This window comes from Rhinolophus hipposideros (genome assembly GCF_964194185.1).
Source record: "Rhinolophus hipposideros genome assembly, chromosome: 10".
In the NCBI taxonomy this organism is placed as follows: Eukaryota; Metazoa; Chordata; class Mammalia; order Chiroptera; family Rhinolophidae; genus Rhinolophus; species Rhinolophus hipposideros.
In genome coordinates, this window is record NC_138056.1 from 4,833,107 (window position 1) to 4,848,938 (window position 15,832).

Consider the following 15,832-nt stretch of genomic DNA (forward strand, 5'->3'; position numbering starts at 1 on the left):
TCGGAGACATGCAAAGCTTCAGCGGAAATCAGGGGGGATTTAGCACTAAACCCTGAAGCTCCTAGGACAGCCGCAGGGCCACCTTGCAGGTGCGGGGGGCAGGGCAGAGAAGCAGGTTCACGGCTGCAGCAGAGGGAAGTGACTTGCCTAAAGCCATTCGGATAGACTATGCCCGAGTCAGAGCAGCAACGCAGGCCTGGCGTGCAGGGAGGGGGCACCGGCTGTAAGTAGTCTGAAGGTCCAGCCTTTCTCTCTCCCTGATAGGAAGGAGTATGAGTGGGTTCTGGGAAAGCCAGAATAGGTGGCCGGAGAAACCTGGGTCCTCAGTAGGTGGGACAGAGTTCAGGGGAATTGATGTTTATGGAACACCTACTCTGTACAGGCACTGGATACTTGTTGGCTCATTTTACCCTCCCAGAGGCCCTGCGGTTGGGATGTGGTCTTGTTTTACAACCAAGGAAACTGAGGCTCAGAGAAGCTAAGGGGGCCAGGGCCAGGATTCGAACCCAGGTCTGAGGCCATCACCCACGGTGTCTCCCCCCAGCACACCTGGACTTCTCCCCCATTGAGCAGAGAAACCCAGCCGCTGAAGGTCTCTTTATTTCCATCTTAGTCTCTAATGCAAGCCTAACCCTAGGGCTCCAGGCCTGGAACTCAGCAGCAGACAGTTTATAAATAAATAAGTTACAAAAGCGGATGGGGGCATGGCCCGGACAGCCCTCCCAGGGTGCTTGAGTGCTTGGTGTTCAGTGCTCTGTGAGCGAGAGCCGCAGGATCCGCTGTAAGTCTTCCTCCTCCTGCTGCCCTCGGCGCTCCCGCTCCTCTTGTTCCCGTGAGGACAACTCCAAGGCCAGGCGAAGCTGCTCCTCAAAGCTTGGGGGAGCTGGGGCCGGGGGCGTCCTATGAGGGGATCCCAGACCCCTGGGCTCTGTGGACATCCGCAGGCTTTCCTGGAGGGCCCTTCCCGGCAAGGCATGAGAGAGAGAGCAGACTGGTGAGCACCAAGGCTGGAGGAAGAGGCCAAGGGCTGGGACATGACTTTGGGGGGCAAGGACAGGGTGGCTGGGACCTGGGAGACCAGAGAGAAGGTGGGGTCTTCTCTCCTCTTCCCGCATGCCACCTTCGGGGGTGAGCAGCAATGCTGATGGCGGGTGACCCTGAAGACAGCAGGGGTCCTAGGCCCAGCACCTGCCTGCTACCCACCCCTACCAGCTATGGACCCCTGGCAGGCAGACCCCAGAGGCAGGGCAGGGCTGAGACATGGACCTAGTAGGCCCCAGACGGCCTCACCGCTCCAGCTGAAGCTGCTCCTCATACACCGTGGCTTGGGGAGGTGGGTGGGCGCCAGGCCGGGTGTTGGTCAGGGCTTCCCAGACAGTTACCTGCGGCAGCCAGAGCCCAGAGCTGTCACTTCTGCCACCCGTGCGCATAGCCAGGCCCCGCCCTGCCCGCGCCCCACCTGCTCAGCCTCTGTGCCCGCCTCGAGCAGGCTCTGCTGGATGGCGAACTGCAGCAGGTCATCATCCTCATCGCGGAGGGGCTCGCTGCGCTCTGCACCCAGCACGCTGTACCCCTCGGGGACCTCAAACACAGCGGGGTCCACCTCACATGGGAAAGGGCACCCTGGAACGGCAGACGGGCCAAGCTCAGCCTCCAGGACCCAGACACCAGCACGCCGTGCAGCCCCTCCCTCCTGCAGTGGTACCTGAAGCTTCGACCGCAGAGCCAGGGGCTGACACCCACACGGAGCTCAGGGGCTCGTCACAGCCACACAGGTTGCTGAAGGTGATGCGGGCGTTGAGCACGTGGAAAAGGGGAATCTCTGAGGAGACAGCGCAACCTGAGCTGCTGACCAGAGACCCACCCGTGCCTGGCCCCTGGCGCTGCCTGAGGCCCCCTGCTGCCCCACCACCCTCTCACCAATCTTGACCGGGAAGCCAGGTGGGAGGCGCAGGGTGATGAAGTCACGCAGCTTGGCAAAGTGAGCGTTGCTGATGGCCATTAGGTCGATGATGGGCGTCACCTGGTTCCCCAGGGAGAGTGGGTGCTCCTCGCTCAGCCATAGTGTTGCCTTGAACCTGCCCGGCCGACCACAGGACGCGGGTCGTGGAACCTCTGGTGGCCTCCGTGCTAAAGCCCAGCCACTCTGGACACCTGCCTTTACTCGCCTTCCACCTGGTCTGGGGCACCCTTCTTTCTGCTTAGCTGCCCCGGCCTGCCTCCCCCAGGAACGTGTGTCCTTCCCGCCCTATGGCCCCTGCTACCCCCAGACCCTGGGCCCAGGCTGGAGCTACATCTAGGCTGCGGCTTCAATCTGGGCCTCGTCCACAGTGTGTCCTCCTCAACCCACAGCTGGTCAGCGTGGGTTTGCCCTACTTTGCCCTACTTTGAGGTCCAGCACAACCCAGGGGTCAGAAGTGCCGGGCTTCGAATCCACTGGGAGGCCGACAGAGTCCACATGAGGTCCCTGGGATGGCACTGGGCCCATTGTAAGCTCTGTGTCACAGCCCATCAGACCCTCGTGGCGCCCTCGTGAACAGATGGCTCAGTGTGACAGAGGAGACTAGACTCTCCCAGGGAAAGACATTTTCTTAGGCCACAAAGCCAGGAGGTGGTAGAGCTGTGGGCCCTTCCCACTCTGCTCCAAGATGGCCCCCAGCAAGTGCCTAATGAATAGAGCCACACGTGGCTGGTGCTGCTCATTCATTCATTCACCAAAGAAGAATGAGCAGCCCTCTGGGCCAAGCCCTGAGCTGGGTGCTGAGGATCATGGATAAGACAGACCTGGCTCCTGCCCCCAACGTGTAGAGTCTAGAGGGAAGCCAGCTGGGTGAGTGGGTCCTCCATTCTGGTGGGCCCCATGTGTGAAAGGAGTCTGCTAAGGCTCAGCAAACCAGGCAGGGTCCCTGTCCTTGAGGGAAGTCCCCAGCCAGCCCCCACACCTCACCTCTGTACTTTGCTGGACATCTCAATGGGGCGGCCGATGTTCCGTGACTCCAGGCTGAAGTTGGGGTCAAAGTATTCATCGGGGGAAATGGCTGTGGGGTTGGTGGGGCTGGCTGCCTGCTGCACAGGAGCCTGGGTGGGCCCCAGGACCCGCTTAGAGCTCAGGGCGGCGCCTGCCTGGCCCTGCCCAGTGGTCCCCAGCCCCTGCCCCCCAGCCCTGGCTCACCCCATTGTGGGAGGAGTGCTGCTGGGCCATCCCGAGGAAGGACTGGAATGGAGTCTTCCCCCCTACGGAGAAGGGTGGGAGCCCATGAGGGGCCTTTGGTCACTGCCCCCAGACTGCACCCCCTCCACCCTGGGAGCCTCCTGTCAGTGGGGAGACAGAGTAGATAGGAATGCGGCAGCCTCCCAACGTGTCCCAGATACTCTGCCCCCCAGACCAAAGTGACCCCACCACATGATGTGACTAGGCAGCAGGCAGGCGCACCTGGCTTTACCTTTGTTCCGTGACTTGTCCTGATCAGAGAGGTGCTCCGTGCGTGTGCGTGTCACCAGCTCCACATTGGTGGCACTGTACACCTGGGGAGCAGGGGAGATACAGGAGGTGGGGGCTCAGTCTGTTCCCCACACTCAACCTCCCCAGCACAGGACGCAAGTCCTCCTGTGAGGAACAGATGAGATCTCACTCCCCACAGTGGAGGAGGTGGTAGGGTCTGAACCCTGGGGAGTCACTAATGAGAGGAAAATGGTCTTTGTTTCATCTCAGTACCTTGGGCGGGGAGCCCATGCTGGGGGTCCGTGCAGGGGGAGATCCCTACGTGTTCAGCAAGGGCTGGGTGCTCAGGCCCCACTGAGTTCCCATGGCTGCACAGGGCTTCCAGAGCCCACAGGATACTCTGTCTCTCCCTCCACATGAGTAGCTGGGAAGAAGGAGCGGAGTTCTCGGGCCTTGTCGCCTACCCCTGCCCCCACCACTAGCGTCTCCTACCTTGGCCTCGTAGCCACTAACGGTTTCCATCTTCTCAGACCGCCAGCCCCAGATACCACATTTGTTCCTGAAATAGACCAAACAGGAGCTCATGAGCACATACACCCCCAACCCTGGCCAAAGCCTTCTCCTCCAAAGACCCCCTCCACTAGCCTTCTCACTATGAAACACACGGGGGCCTTGAAGAGGACGCCTGGGCATCTGGGGCAACTGACCAAGGACTGGGGATTAGAAAGTACTGAGGAATTACTGTTAATTTTTTTAGGTGTGATAATGGTGTTGGGGCTGGATTGTAAAACATCCTAATCTGTGAAGAATCATGTGCAGAAGCATTTACTGTTGACATGATAGAACACCTGGGATGTGCTTTAAAAACAATACAGGAAAAAAGAAAAAAAGCGAGGAAGGATAGGTTCAACAAGATGGGCAAAATGTTGATAAATGTGGAAGTTGGGTGATGGGTACATTACACTATTCTTTCTTCTTTCATATATGTTTGAAATTTTCCATAATAAAAAGTTAAAAATAAAAGTATGTCTGATTCAACAATAATAGTTGGAGACATCAATACCCCACTTTCAATAATGGGTAGAATGGGAAGCCAGAAGATCAACAAGGAAATAGAAGACTTGAACAACACTATAAACTAGACTTAATAGACCTCTTTAGACTACTCCACCTAACAATAACAGAATACACATTCTTTTCAAGTGCTCGTGTGACAGTCTTCAGGATAGACCATATGCTAGGCCATAAAAGAAGCCTCGATAAAATTTAAAGGAGAGAAATCATACGATGTATGTTCCCCAATCACAATGGAATGAAATTAGAAGTCAATAATGGAAAAAAGATTTGGGAAACTCACAAATAGGTTGAAAGTAAACAACACACTACTAAACAACCAAAGGATCAAAGAATAAATCAAAAGGAAAATCAGAATGTACTTTGAGATGAATGGAAATGACAAACATATCAAAACTTTTATGGGACACAGCTAAAGCAGTGCTTAGAGAGAAATTCATAGCTGTAAATGACTATATTGAGAAAGAAGAGGGATAACCAAGATGGCGCAGTAGGTAAACGCTGTGTTTACCTTCTCTCACAACCACATCAAAATTAACAACTAATTTACAAAACAACCATTACTGAGAATCACCTAAAATCAAGCTGAATTGAAGCCTTTCTTTTTTTTTTTTTTCAAATTTATTTTTTTGTTTTTTTTTTGTTGAGAGCCCACTGGCCCATGTGGGAATCGAACCCGCAGCTTTCGGAGTTAGGAGCATGGAGCTCTAACCGCCTGCGCCACCGGGCCGGCCCTGAATTGAAGTCTTTCAACCAAGGTCTTGCAGAAGAAGCCATCTCCAGACTGGTAGGAAGGTCAGAGACATGGCATGGGTTGGTCCCACACCCACATGTGACCATTAAAGATCAGGAGGGCTATTTCGGCTGTGGGGGTCCCCCCATCCCCTAAAGGAGTGAGAGATACCAGCCTCACCCCAGCCCAGGGTTCTAGTGCCGGGGAGAGAAGTCCCCATAATTTTTGGTTGTGAAAACCAGCACACATTGTAACTGAATGAGACTGAGTGCAGCTGCACTCCCAGGCATTCCTCTTAAAGGGACCATGCACGGACTTACTCACCAGTGGAATGACTCGTTTTGAGCTCCAGCACGGGGGCAACGGCTGGAAAGATGGCAGGGACAAATGGTGGGGAATTGAGTTGTCTGGCTTGGGACAGGGGCTGGAGAGGCAGCTTTCTCTTGGATGGAAGAGCTAGTGGAGGCCATTGTTTCTTTGTTGAGCCCTCCCTGTTCCCAGCATTTGAACACAGGTGGCTGCCATTTCTGAGTCTCCACCGTTCATTCGCCACACCCTGGTGATTAGAGACCTGGCCCTGCCCAACTTTCTGGCACACCCAGGCTGCTTGCAATGGCTTTTTCATGTAGACTGCCTGCCTTGGCTCAAGTTGCTCTTTCCTAGGGTATCTTAAAGGTTCGCGTAACCCAGTGTAACCCAGACAAGCAGCATCTGGCTTGAGCGTGTCCTGTACCTCCGGCTCAGCAGCCCTAAACTGGCACTAGTAGCAGCTGGCTTTGGTTCACAGCTTGGCATCTCAAGGTGCTTCCAAGCACAACATGGGTGGCAGCCATCTTCAGATTTCTTTCTGGCTCCCGCTAGGTGACCCTTGGTGGGGCATGGGCTGTGGCTGAAGTAGACCTACAGTGGATCCCCTCCAGGGTGGTCCTGGGCTGGCGTCCAGTGGCCAGCTGCAAAATGAGCTGGAGCATCACCCAGTTGTCTCCAAGTATGACACACCCAAGGGGCGGATTGGGGAGGCACCAGAGTCCTGCTCAGGCAGATCCTGCTCTGTAGAAGCAGCCCCTGCACAACAACTCTTCCACTGTAGTCAAGGCCAGTCCTCACAACCAGTGAGCCCAGGGTCATTCCCTCACATTGATGTGCAGTTATCAAGCAGGGCTCAACTACAAGAGGAGGACACACACGACCCCCACAAGGGACACACCTGGAGTGCGTGGGTCAGGTGACCAGGAAGACTGTGCCACTGAACCCCACAGCACACCTACTACATAAGGCCACTCTACTAAGGCCGGAAGACATAGCAGCCCTACGTAATACATAGAAACCAACACAGGGAGGTAGTCAAAATGGGGAGACAAACATGTCCCAAATGAACGAATAGAACAAAGCTCCAGAAAAAAACTAAGTGAAACTTAGTTTCTTTCAGATGCAGAGTTCCAAGCACTGGTTATGAGAATGCTCGGAGTGGGTGGTTGGCTCAGTTGGGTTAGAGCGCAGTGCTCATAACACCAAAGTCACCAGTTCGATTTCCACATGGGCCAGTGACCTGCATCCTCCACAACCAGAGTGAAAACAATGGCTTGACTTGGAGCTGAGCTGCACCCTCCACAACTAGATTGAAAACAACGACTTGATTTGGAGCTGATGGGTCCTGGAAAAACACATTGTTTCCCAATATTCCCCAATAAAAATTTAAAAAAAGAAAGAATGCTCAATGATCTCATAAAAATGGAGATGGAAACCATAAAAAAGTATGAGTCAGAAATAAAGGATACAATAATGGAAACGAAGAATATATTACAGGGAATCAACAGTAGATTAGATGAAGCAGAGGATCTAACCAGCGATGTAGAAGATAAAGTAACAGAAAACACTTAACCAGAACAGCAAAAAGAAAAAAGAATCTGAAAAATTGAGGAGAGTTTAAGGGGCCTCTGGGACAATATGAAGCATACCAACATTCACATTATAGGGGTACCAGAAGGAGAAGAGAGAGAGTGAGGAATTGAAAACCTATTTGAAGAAATAATGACAGAAAACTTCCCTAACCTGGTGAAGAAAAAGGACATACCGTGTTTCCCTGAAAATAAGACCTAGCCAGACAATCAGCTCTAATGCATCTTTTGGAGCAAAAATTAATATAAGACCTGGTATTATATTATATTATATTACATTATTTTATATTATACCAGATGCGGTATTATTATATCATATCATATCATATCACATCATATCATATCATATCATATAAGACACGGTCTTATAGTAAAATAAGATGTGATATTAATTAATTTTTATATTAATTTTTGCTCCAAAAGATACATTAGAGCTGATTGTCCGGTTAGGTCTTATTTTTGGGGAAACATGGTACAAGCCCAGGAAGCACAGAGAGTCCCAACAAGATAAACCCAAAGAGACCAACACCAAGACACATCATAATTAAAATGCCAAGGTTTAAATACAAAGAGAGAATCTTAAAAACAGCAAGAGATAAGCAGTTAGTTACCTACAAGGGAGCCGCCATAAGACTGTCAGTCAGCTGATTTCTCAACAGAAACTTTGTAGGCAAGAAGGGAGTGGCAGGAAATATTCCAAGTAATAAAAAGCAAAGACATACAACTAAGATTGCTCTACTCAGCAAGGCTGTCATTTAGAATTGAAGGACAGATAAGGAGCTTCCCAGACAAGAAAAAGCTGAAGGAGTTCATCACCACCAAACCAGTATTACAAGGACTCTTAGAGGGACTTCTTTAAGATGGGAGGGGAGTTAAGGATGGGTGAAAGGGAAAAGGGATTAAGAAGTACAAATTGGTTGTTATACAGTCATGGGGATATAGGTTATAGCATAAGGAACATAGTGAACAATATTGTAATAACTAGATATGGTGCCAGATAGGTACTAGATCTATCAGGGTGAGAGATGGGAATGGGGTTGGGGTCAGGGTGAAAAAGGTGAAGGCATTAAGAAATATAAACTGATAGTTAATACAGTATGGAGAATATAATCAACAATGTTATAAAGATCATATAAGGTGCCAGATGGGCACTGGACTTATCAGGGGGATCACGTCATAGACTGTGTAGGTGTCTGACCAATGTGCTATACACCTGAAGAGCTGAGGTAGAATAATACTGAATGTCAACTATACCTAAGTATATAGGTCCACATAGTCACGGGATGTGGAGCACAACATTGGGAAGATGGCTGATGGTATTGTAACAGCTCTACAGGATGTCAGAGGGGTAGGAGCTTGCGGGTGGTTTGCCACCTTATGAGGTGTTTAGATGTCTAGTATGTTTCTTTGCACACCTGAAACTAATAAAGCCAAAAAAAAGAAAGAAGAAAGATCTCAAATCAATAACCTAACTTTCCAGATTAAGACACTAGGAAAACAGCACACTAAAATCACAGCAAGCAGAAGGAAGGAAATAATAAATATGAGAGTGAACAATTAATAAAATACAGAATAGAAAATTAGAGAAAATCAATTAAATCAATGCTGTTTCTTTGAAAAGATCAACAAAATTGACAAACCTTTAGTTACATTGGCCAAGAAAAGACAAGACTCAAATTACTAGAATCAGAAATGAAAGAGAGGGAATTACTACTGGTATTACAGAATAAAAAGGATTGTAAAAGAATACAATGAACAACTCTACCCAAACAAATTAGATAATTTAGGTGAAATGGACAAATCCTAAAGAGACAAAAGCTACCAAAACAAACTCAAGAAGAAATAATCTAATAGACTGCAACAAGTAGAGATTGAAGTGGTTATAAAATAAAAAAACTACCCACAAAGAAAAGCCCAGGCCCAGATAGTTTCACCAATGAAAACCACCAAACGTTTAGAAAAGAATTAATACCAATTACTTGTAAACTTTTGTAAAAAATTGACAAGGAGGTGACACTGTCTAACTCATCCTGTGAGGTACTGCCCAGATACTAAAAGCAAAGACATCAAAAGAAAACTACAGACCAATATCCCTTATTAATAGGAACACAAAATACTAGCCAACCAAAAAAAAAAAAAAATACTAGCCAACCAAACCTAGCAACATATGAAAAGAATCATACACCATGATCGAGTGGAATTTATCCCAGGAATACAAGGTTGTCTCAACATCTGAAAATCAATTGATATAACATGCATCAATACAATAAAAATAAAAGTCACATGATCATATCAATAGGCAGAGAAAAAAACATCTCATAAAATCCAAACCCTTTCATGATAAAAACACTCAAAAAACTAGGAATAGAAGGGAACTTCTTCAACCAGATAAAGGGCACCACAACTAACATCATACTTAATGATCTAAGACTAAATACTTTTTCCCTAAAGTCAGGAACAAGACAAAGATGTCTGCTCTTGCCACTTCTATTCAACATTCTCCTTCAGATTTTAGCCAAGAAAAAGAAATAAAAGGCATCCAGACTGGAAAGAAAGAAGTAATAGTATCTCTATTAACAGATGACATGTTCTCATATATAAAAAATTATAAGAAATCCACTAAAAAGCCATTAGAATTAAAAAATGAGTTGTTTTAGTTTAGCAAGTTGCAAGCTATAAGATCAATATACAAAAATCAATTATGTTTTTACAGATTTTCCACAAACAATTCAAAAATGTAATAAAGAAAATAATTCCATGTATAATAGCATTAAAAACAATAAAATGCTTAGAATAAATGCATCAAAAGAAGCGCAAAACTTACATAGCTGACCCTCGAACAAGGCGGGGTTAGCAGTGCTGACCCCCATGCAATTGAAAAATCCGTATAACTTTTGACTCCCTCAAAACTTAACTACAGTCAGCCCTTTACATCCATGAATTCTACCAACAGCAGTTAGGAATCTGCAGTTGGGAAACTGTGGTTGGGAATTCGAATCAGCCTTCTTTGTAGAAATTGCAAGGTACCCAGCATACCCAAAATAATCCTGAGAAAGAAGAACAAAGTCAGAAGACTCACACTTTACGATTTCAAAACTTACTACAAAGCAATACTAATTAAGATAGTGTAGTACTGACACAAAGATAGACATACAGATCAATGGAATAGAATTGAGAGTCCAAAAATAAACCCATACATCTATGGTCAATTGATTTTCCACCTGGGTGCCACAACCATTCAAGGGAAAAATAACAGTATTTTTAACAAATTGTGGTTGGACATCTAGATAGTCACGTGTAAAAGAATGGAGTTGAACCCTTAACCTCCACCATATACAAATATTAACTCAAAATGGATCAAAAACCTAAATGTAAGAGCTAAAAGCATAAAACCTTTAGAAGAAAACAAGGGGAAAATCTGCATGACTTTGGCAAAGTATTGTTAGAAAACTAAAAGCACAAGCAATAAAAGAAAAAAATAAACTGGATCTCATAAAAATTAAAAACTTTTATGCTTCAAAGGACATCATCAAGAAAATGAAAAGACAACCCGCAGAATGGGAGAAAATATTTGCAAATCATATATCTGATAAGAATTTATAAAGAACTCTTACAACTCAATAATAAAAAGATAACCCAATTTTTTAAATGGCCAAAAGATCGGGATACTTTCCCAAAGAAAATAAATAAATGTCTAATAAGCACGTGAAAAGATGTTCAACATCATTAGTCATTAGGGAAATGCAAATCAAAACCACAATGAGATACCACTTTACACCCAATAAGATGGCTATAATCCAAAAAATAAACAGATAAGTGAACAATGAGTGTTGGTGAGGATGTGGAGAAATTGGAACCCTCATACACTGTTGGTAGGGACAGAAAATGGTAGAGCCCCTTTGATAAACAGCCTGGCAGTTCTTCAAACAATTAAATTTCCAGTTACCACATGACCCAGCACTTCCACTCCTAAGTTTCTACCCAAGAGACATGAAAACATATGTCCACACAAAAATTTGTACATAGTGTTTATAGCAGCGTTATTCATAATGGTCAAAAGATAGAAAAAGCCAAATGTCCATCAATGGATGAATGGATAAACAACAAAATGTGGTCTATTCACACGAAGGATTCAGCCATCAAAAGGATGAACCTTGAAAATGTTCTGCTAAGTGAAAGAAGCCAGTTACAAAAGACCACATATGATATGCTACCAGCTATAGGAAATATCCAGAACAAGGAAATCCATAGAGGCCAAAAGCAGGTAAGTAGTTGTTTAGAGCTGGGGGACAGGATGACGGGAGGGGAGTTGACAGACAAAGGATACACGGTATCTTTCTGAGGTGATGAGATTAACCGACAAGCGACTGCGGTAATGGTCGCCTATCTGTGAATGTACTAAAAATCATTGAATTGTACACTTTAAATATGTGAACTGCATGGTATATGAAATCATATCTCAATAAAGTGTTTTTAAAAAACGGTTTCTGAAGCCTGTTATTGGAATTGGGGCATATGTTGCCACACAAGTGACACTCTGGCAGGAGGGGTCAGGTTCCCAGGCTACCCACAAAGGACTCTGGCCCAGACACAGCCATACTGAGGAGCCAACTTCGGTGGAAACAGCTGCCCTGAACCACAGCCTAAATCCTTGCTTTTATGGGAAAACATGTGAGGTCAGAAGTCAAGAAATGGGACACCCTGACCTTGCCTCTTCCGCAGGAAGACAGCTGCCAGTGCAGATGGGCATGGGGGGCTCAAAGGTTGCCACAGGATGTGCAGGCAGTCTGGGTGACACACTGGGCCGGCAGTGACCCCCTCCCCCATCTGACAGCCTCTGGCCGTGGCTCAGCTTCCCCGACGCCTGAACCAGGAGCTTCAAAGGCACCGCCCGCAGTGTGATCAGGCCCCAGCTGACCTCTCGAAGGCCACATTGCGAGTGTCCAGGTGGGTGGAGACGATGGGAGAGGTGAGGCGACTGGCCACGTGCTCTTCACTGGGCCGCATGGCTGCCAGCAGCACTTCGGGCTCATGCAGGGCGAGCCCCAGAGTCTCTGTGTGCACCACCTGCCGGTCGTGGTCCACTTCCATCACCAGGGCTCCAGCCTCTGCCAGCCGGCGGGGGGTCGGGGTGGGGGTGGAGGGGTGATGGGGGCAAATCAGTGTGAGGCCCCAAGCAGTGGGTGGAGGGCCATCATGGTGCCCAGCCACCTGCCGCTCAGTGTGTGCGGTCTTAGGCCCTGGGTCCCCTCCGCCCCAACCTCTGCTTCCACATCTAGGGAGTGGAGAGAAAGAACAGCATGGTCTTCACAAGCCACAGGAGAACCTCTGGAGCCCACAGTGAGACCCCAGAGCTTACCCTGGCCCTTGAAGATGAAGCTTCTCCGGCCGCGCTGCCAGGTCATGTGCTCGAAGCCCAGGAGACTGGTGTCCACCCGCAGGCTCTCACCCCGCTTCCACACACGGTACACGTCGCTCGGGCACATCTTGGACACAAGGGGCACTGACAGGGGCACAGGAGTCACTAGGGTTCTTTCCCAAAGGCCCCACCCCAGGCCCCTGGGAGCCGAGCAGTACCCACTCACCCCAGCTGGTGAACTCCCACTTCATTTCCACGTAGAAATCGGGGGCCTGGGACAGACCAGAGCGCTTGTCAGGGCCCTGCCTAGTGCTGGGAGCCAGTGGGCCTGGGGAGCTCCTTGTCTCAGCCCCTCTGCCAGGAGCCCATCCTTCAGCAAGTCCTGACGGCTGCCATGGCCTTGCTATGCTCCCACCACAACCAAACCCCACTTAGGAAATGCTGGACCAAGAGGAACCCTAAAGAGGTCTTCAAGTGATCAGGCTATACACATCTGGAGGCCTGGGAGCGTCTCAACCTGGCCCCTAGCCTGCTGGGGAGCCCTGGGGGACTCCTGCCCACTCAGGGTCCCAGAGTCCTCATCTCTCTGGGCCTGCCCCTGGGGTCGGGGGGCAGGATGTAGTGTTCTCTCCCAGCTGCCTCCCCTCCGTGTGCTTTGAGAACGGTGGACAGGTATTCCAGGGATCCAGGCCACATCTCTGGAGTCAGATGAAATCCTCCCTCCAGAAAATCCAGCATTCCTGAATGCCTGCATTCACCAGGAGACTCATGGTCTGATGCTCTGTTGAGATTTCTGGCACTGGGGGCCCCTCGATGCCGGCAAAGGCTTTCCTCCCAAAGGGCCCACTCTCATCCCTGTGGGCCTTCACTGCCCTCTTTCCTACGTGACCCTGGGCTAGGGTCATACGAGAGGGATCTCACTGACAGTGTCAGGAAAGCATGCTGCATAGGCTGAGTGCTCTTCCAAGGCCAGGCCTGGCATGGGTGACCACGGTGACCCCCACACAGTCTGTCATGGCCCCCTGCCACGGCCTCCATCCCTCTTACTGGCCACACCTCTGTGCCCTGCTGTACCTGACGAAGTTTGTTGAGCAATTCCGGAATGCCAGCTAGCCTCTGTGTGGCCCTCTGGTAGTCCCGATACTGGAGCACCAGCTGCACCATCTCAGGGTCCCCAGTGCTGACTGCCTCCTGCAGGACTGGGGGCACCAGGCTGCTGAGGGGCACTCTATCGATGTCCCCAGGCCTGGCCACTCACAAACCGCACTGCTAGCCTCCGGGGAGTCCCTCTGCCCTCTGCAGTACCTGCCCAGCCCTGGCAGCTCTCTTTGCCCACGTTGGCATTGTGTCGAAGAAGGACTCTCACAGACTCCAGGTTCCCCAGGGACACAGCCAGTTCCAGGGGAGTGCGCCCCCGGGGGTCTTCCTGTTCAATGTCGTGCTGAGGGAAATGGGACAGTTAAGGAGAGGAAGAGGCAAGAAGACCACTGGGCTGAGCAAGGTTGGGAGCCACTGGGGGAAATAAGTAAGGCAGACAGGTGGTGGAAATGGCAGAGGGAGGCCTGGTTGTCCCTGCAGGGATGGGAAGGGGTCTGGTGGGAAGGGCCTGTCCACCTCGCCTGTGCTCTGCTAGCGTCAGCGCTGGGCGCCCGGTGGTGGGGCCTGGTCAGGCAGATGTCAAGAGTTTGGACCAGCCTGGGGACTAGGACCGGGCTGCTTGTTCTCAGCCCGCCTCAAGGGTGATGCGGCGCGAGCTCAGGGGCCGATGCAGTGTGAAGTGGGGAGATGGGCGATGCCCAGCGCTGGGAGCCAAGCCAAAGGCTCAAGCGCGAGGGGCAGGTCACCTAGGCTTCGGATCCGGCAGGGAAGGATGAACACGCAAGCGGCTGCGGCGCTGAGCAGGTGTAGGAGGGCTCTAGGATGGAGGCCACAGCTTTGGGTGAGGGGCCCGGAGGACGGCCCTGGTACCCGGCGGGCCTCACCTGGCGGCTGTGCAGCGCGGCCTCCAGTTCGCGGTGCCGGTTCGCCCAGACGAGCCGGTGCAGCGGGAAGGTGGGGCCCGGGCCGGCCATGCTGGGCCTCAGCGCCGCATCCCGGGCAGGCGTGGCGGGGGTGCCCCGGTCCCGCCTCAGCTTGGGGCCTGCCGCGGCCCCCTCGCCTCCAGTGCGCGCCGCGCCGGAGCCGTGCCCACCGCAGCCCGGGAACCCCCGCGCCCCCGCCGCAGTAGCTGCAGCGGCCGCGGCGCAGGCGGCAGGGAGGGCGGGTCGGGAGGGCGGGGCAGCGCCGGGGCGGGGCGTCGGGCCGCGCGCCCCCTCGCCTCCCGCAGTCATGGCAACCGCAACCGGGCCTGCGCGCGCTGGGGGTGGGCGTGGGGCGCGGTCCAGTCTCCATGGCAACCACGCGCACCAGGGGCGAAGCTAGGACCGGGTCTCCGCTTGGCCTCGGTCGGACTAGGGTCGCCTGGGGGCGGTCCAGAGGGAGGGACCTGATTACAGCTCTGTCCGCGGCCTGCAGGGGGCGCCCCAAGACCAGCGCAGACCCCTCCTTGAGGCGGTCCAACAGGGGAAGGAGGGGGTCCCGGGGCGGGGCGGCGCGGCGAGGGGCGGGGACTGGGCCTCCGGGACTTGCGCGTGCGTGCGCGCAGCGGGCCGACGTTTTGCTGTTCCTAGGTTTCTCTGTTTCCTCGGCGGTCCTGCCCATCCCCCGGTCTTCCTACCCTGGGGCCCGCGGGTACCGACTATACCTGTGTGTGCGGGTGAGGTGGTAGGAGCTGGCTCCCTCCCCATCACTTCGAGATGCCTGGCCGGCAAATCATGAAGCACCCTCCCCAGGGACCTGCGTCGTTGTCTGGGCTCAGCCATGCGGGGAGGCCGCCCCCCAAGGGCCCTGGAGTCAGGGACAGGAGTATTGGGGAGTGAAGGGAGCAGGCCTGGCTGGCTCTAGACCTTTCCTGGTGGAGGAGGGCCACCGTAAAGGGCTTTCACCCACCGCGTGGATTCCTTTTGCAGAGGCTGCACTTTGCTGCCGGTGTCAGGAAAGGAAGGAGACTTTCGAAATCAGGGCCGGCCTCTCCACCCACACCGGAACCAGGGTGCAGGCCTCGCTGGCTGAGCGCTGGTGTTGTTGCCCTGGCCTTAACCTGGAGTCTGGTCCTGGTTTTGTTGAGTGATGAGGCAGCCACCAGGCTTGGCCAAAGCTGACCCTCCGGTCTCGTATTTGCAAAACGACCAGTTTGATGTAGAAGTTTGACTTGAGTCTCTGGGCTGGGAGGCTGGTTGTCTTTTTCACCCTGCCCTCTCACTGTGGCTGTGTAACGCCTGTGCTAT

General features: G+C 51.4%; 1 protein-coding gene across 1 annotated transcript; it reads right to left on the reverse strand.

The window, feature by feature from the left end:
• Positions 1 to 582: 582 nt before the first annotated feature.
• Positions 583 to 14,740, reverse strand: ANKRD13D (ankyrin repeat domain 13D). Its single transcript, XM_081062642.1, has 15 exons — positions 14,489 to 14,740; positions 13,812 to 13,947; positions 13,581 to 13,705; positions 12,733 to 12,778; positions 12,507 to 12,650; positions 12,066 to 12,255; positions 3,935 to 4,001; positions 3,444 to 3,525; positions 3,173 to 3,234; positions 2,948 to 3,078; positions 1,921 to 2,078; positions 1,706 to 1,822; positions 1,460 to 1,623; positions 1,291 to 1,382; positions 583 to 960 (listed from the first exon to the last, which is right to left on the reverse strand). Exons 1-15 carry the CDS (start codon positions 14,576 to 14,578, stop codon positions 747 to 749), a joined length of 1,818 nt encoding a protein of 605 aa, XP_080918768.1. The 5' UTR covers positions 14,579 to 14,740; the 3' UTR covers positions 583 to 746.
• Between the last annotated feature and the right edge of the window lie 1,092 nt (positions 14,741 to 15,832).

Coding starts and splice junctions, on each gene's coding strand:
- ANKRD13D (XM_081062642.1), bottom strand. CDS start 14,578: ATGGCCGGCCCGGGCCCCACCTTCCCGCTGCACCGGCTCGTCTGGGCG. Junction 12,651..12,732: donor GTGGGAGTTCACCAGCTGGG/GTGAGTGGGTAC, acceptor TGCCCCTGTCAG/TGCCCCTTGTGTCCAAGATG. Junction 2,079..2,947: donor ATGTCCAGCAAAGTACAGAG/GTGAGGTGTGGG, acceptor TCGGCCGGGCAG/GTTCAAGGCAACACTATGGC.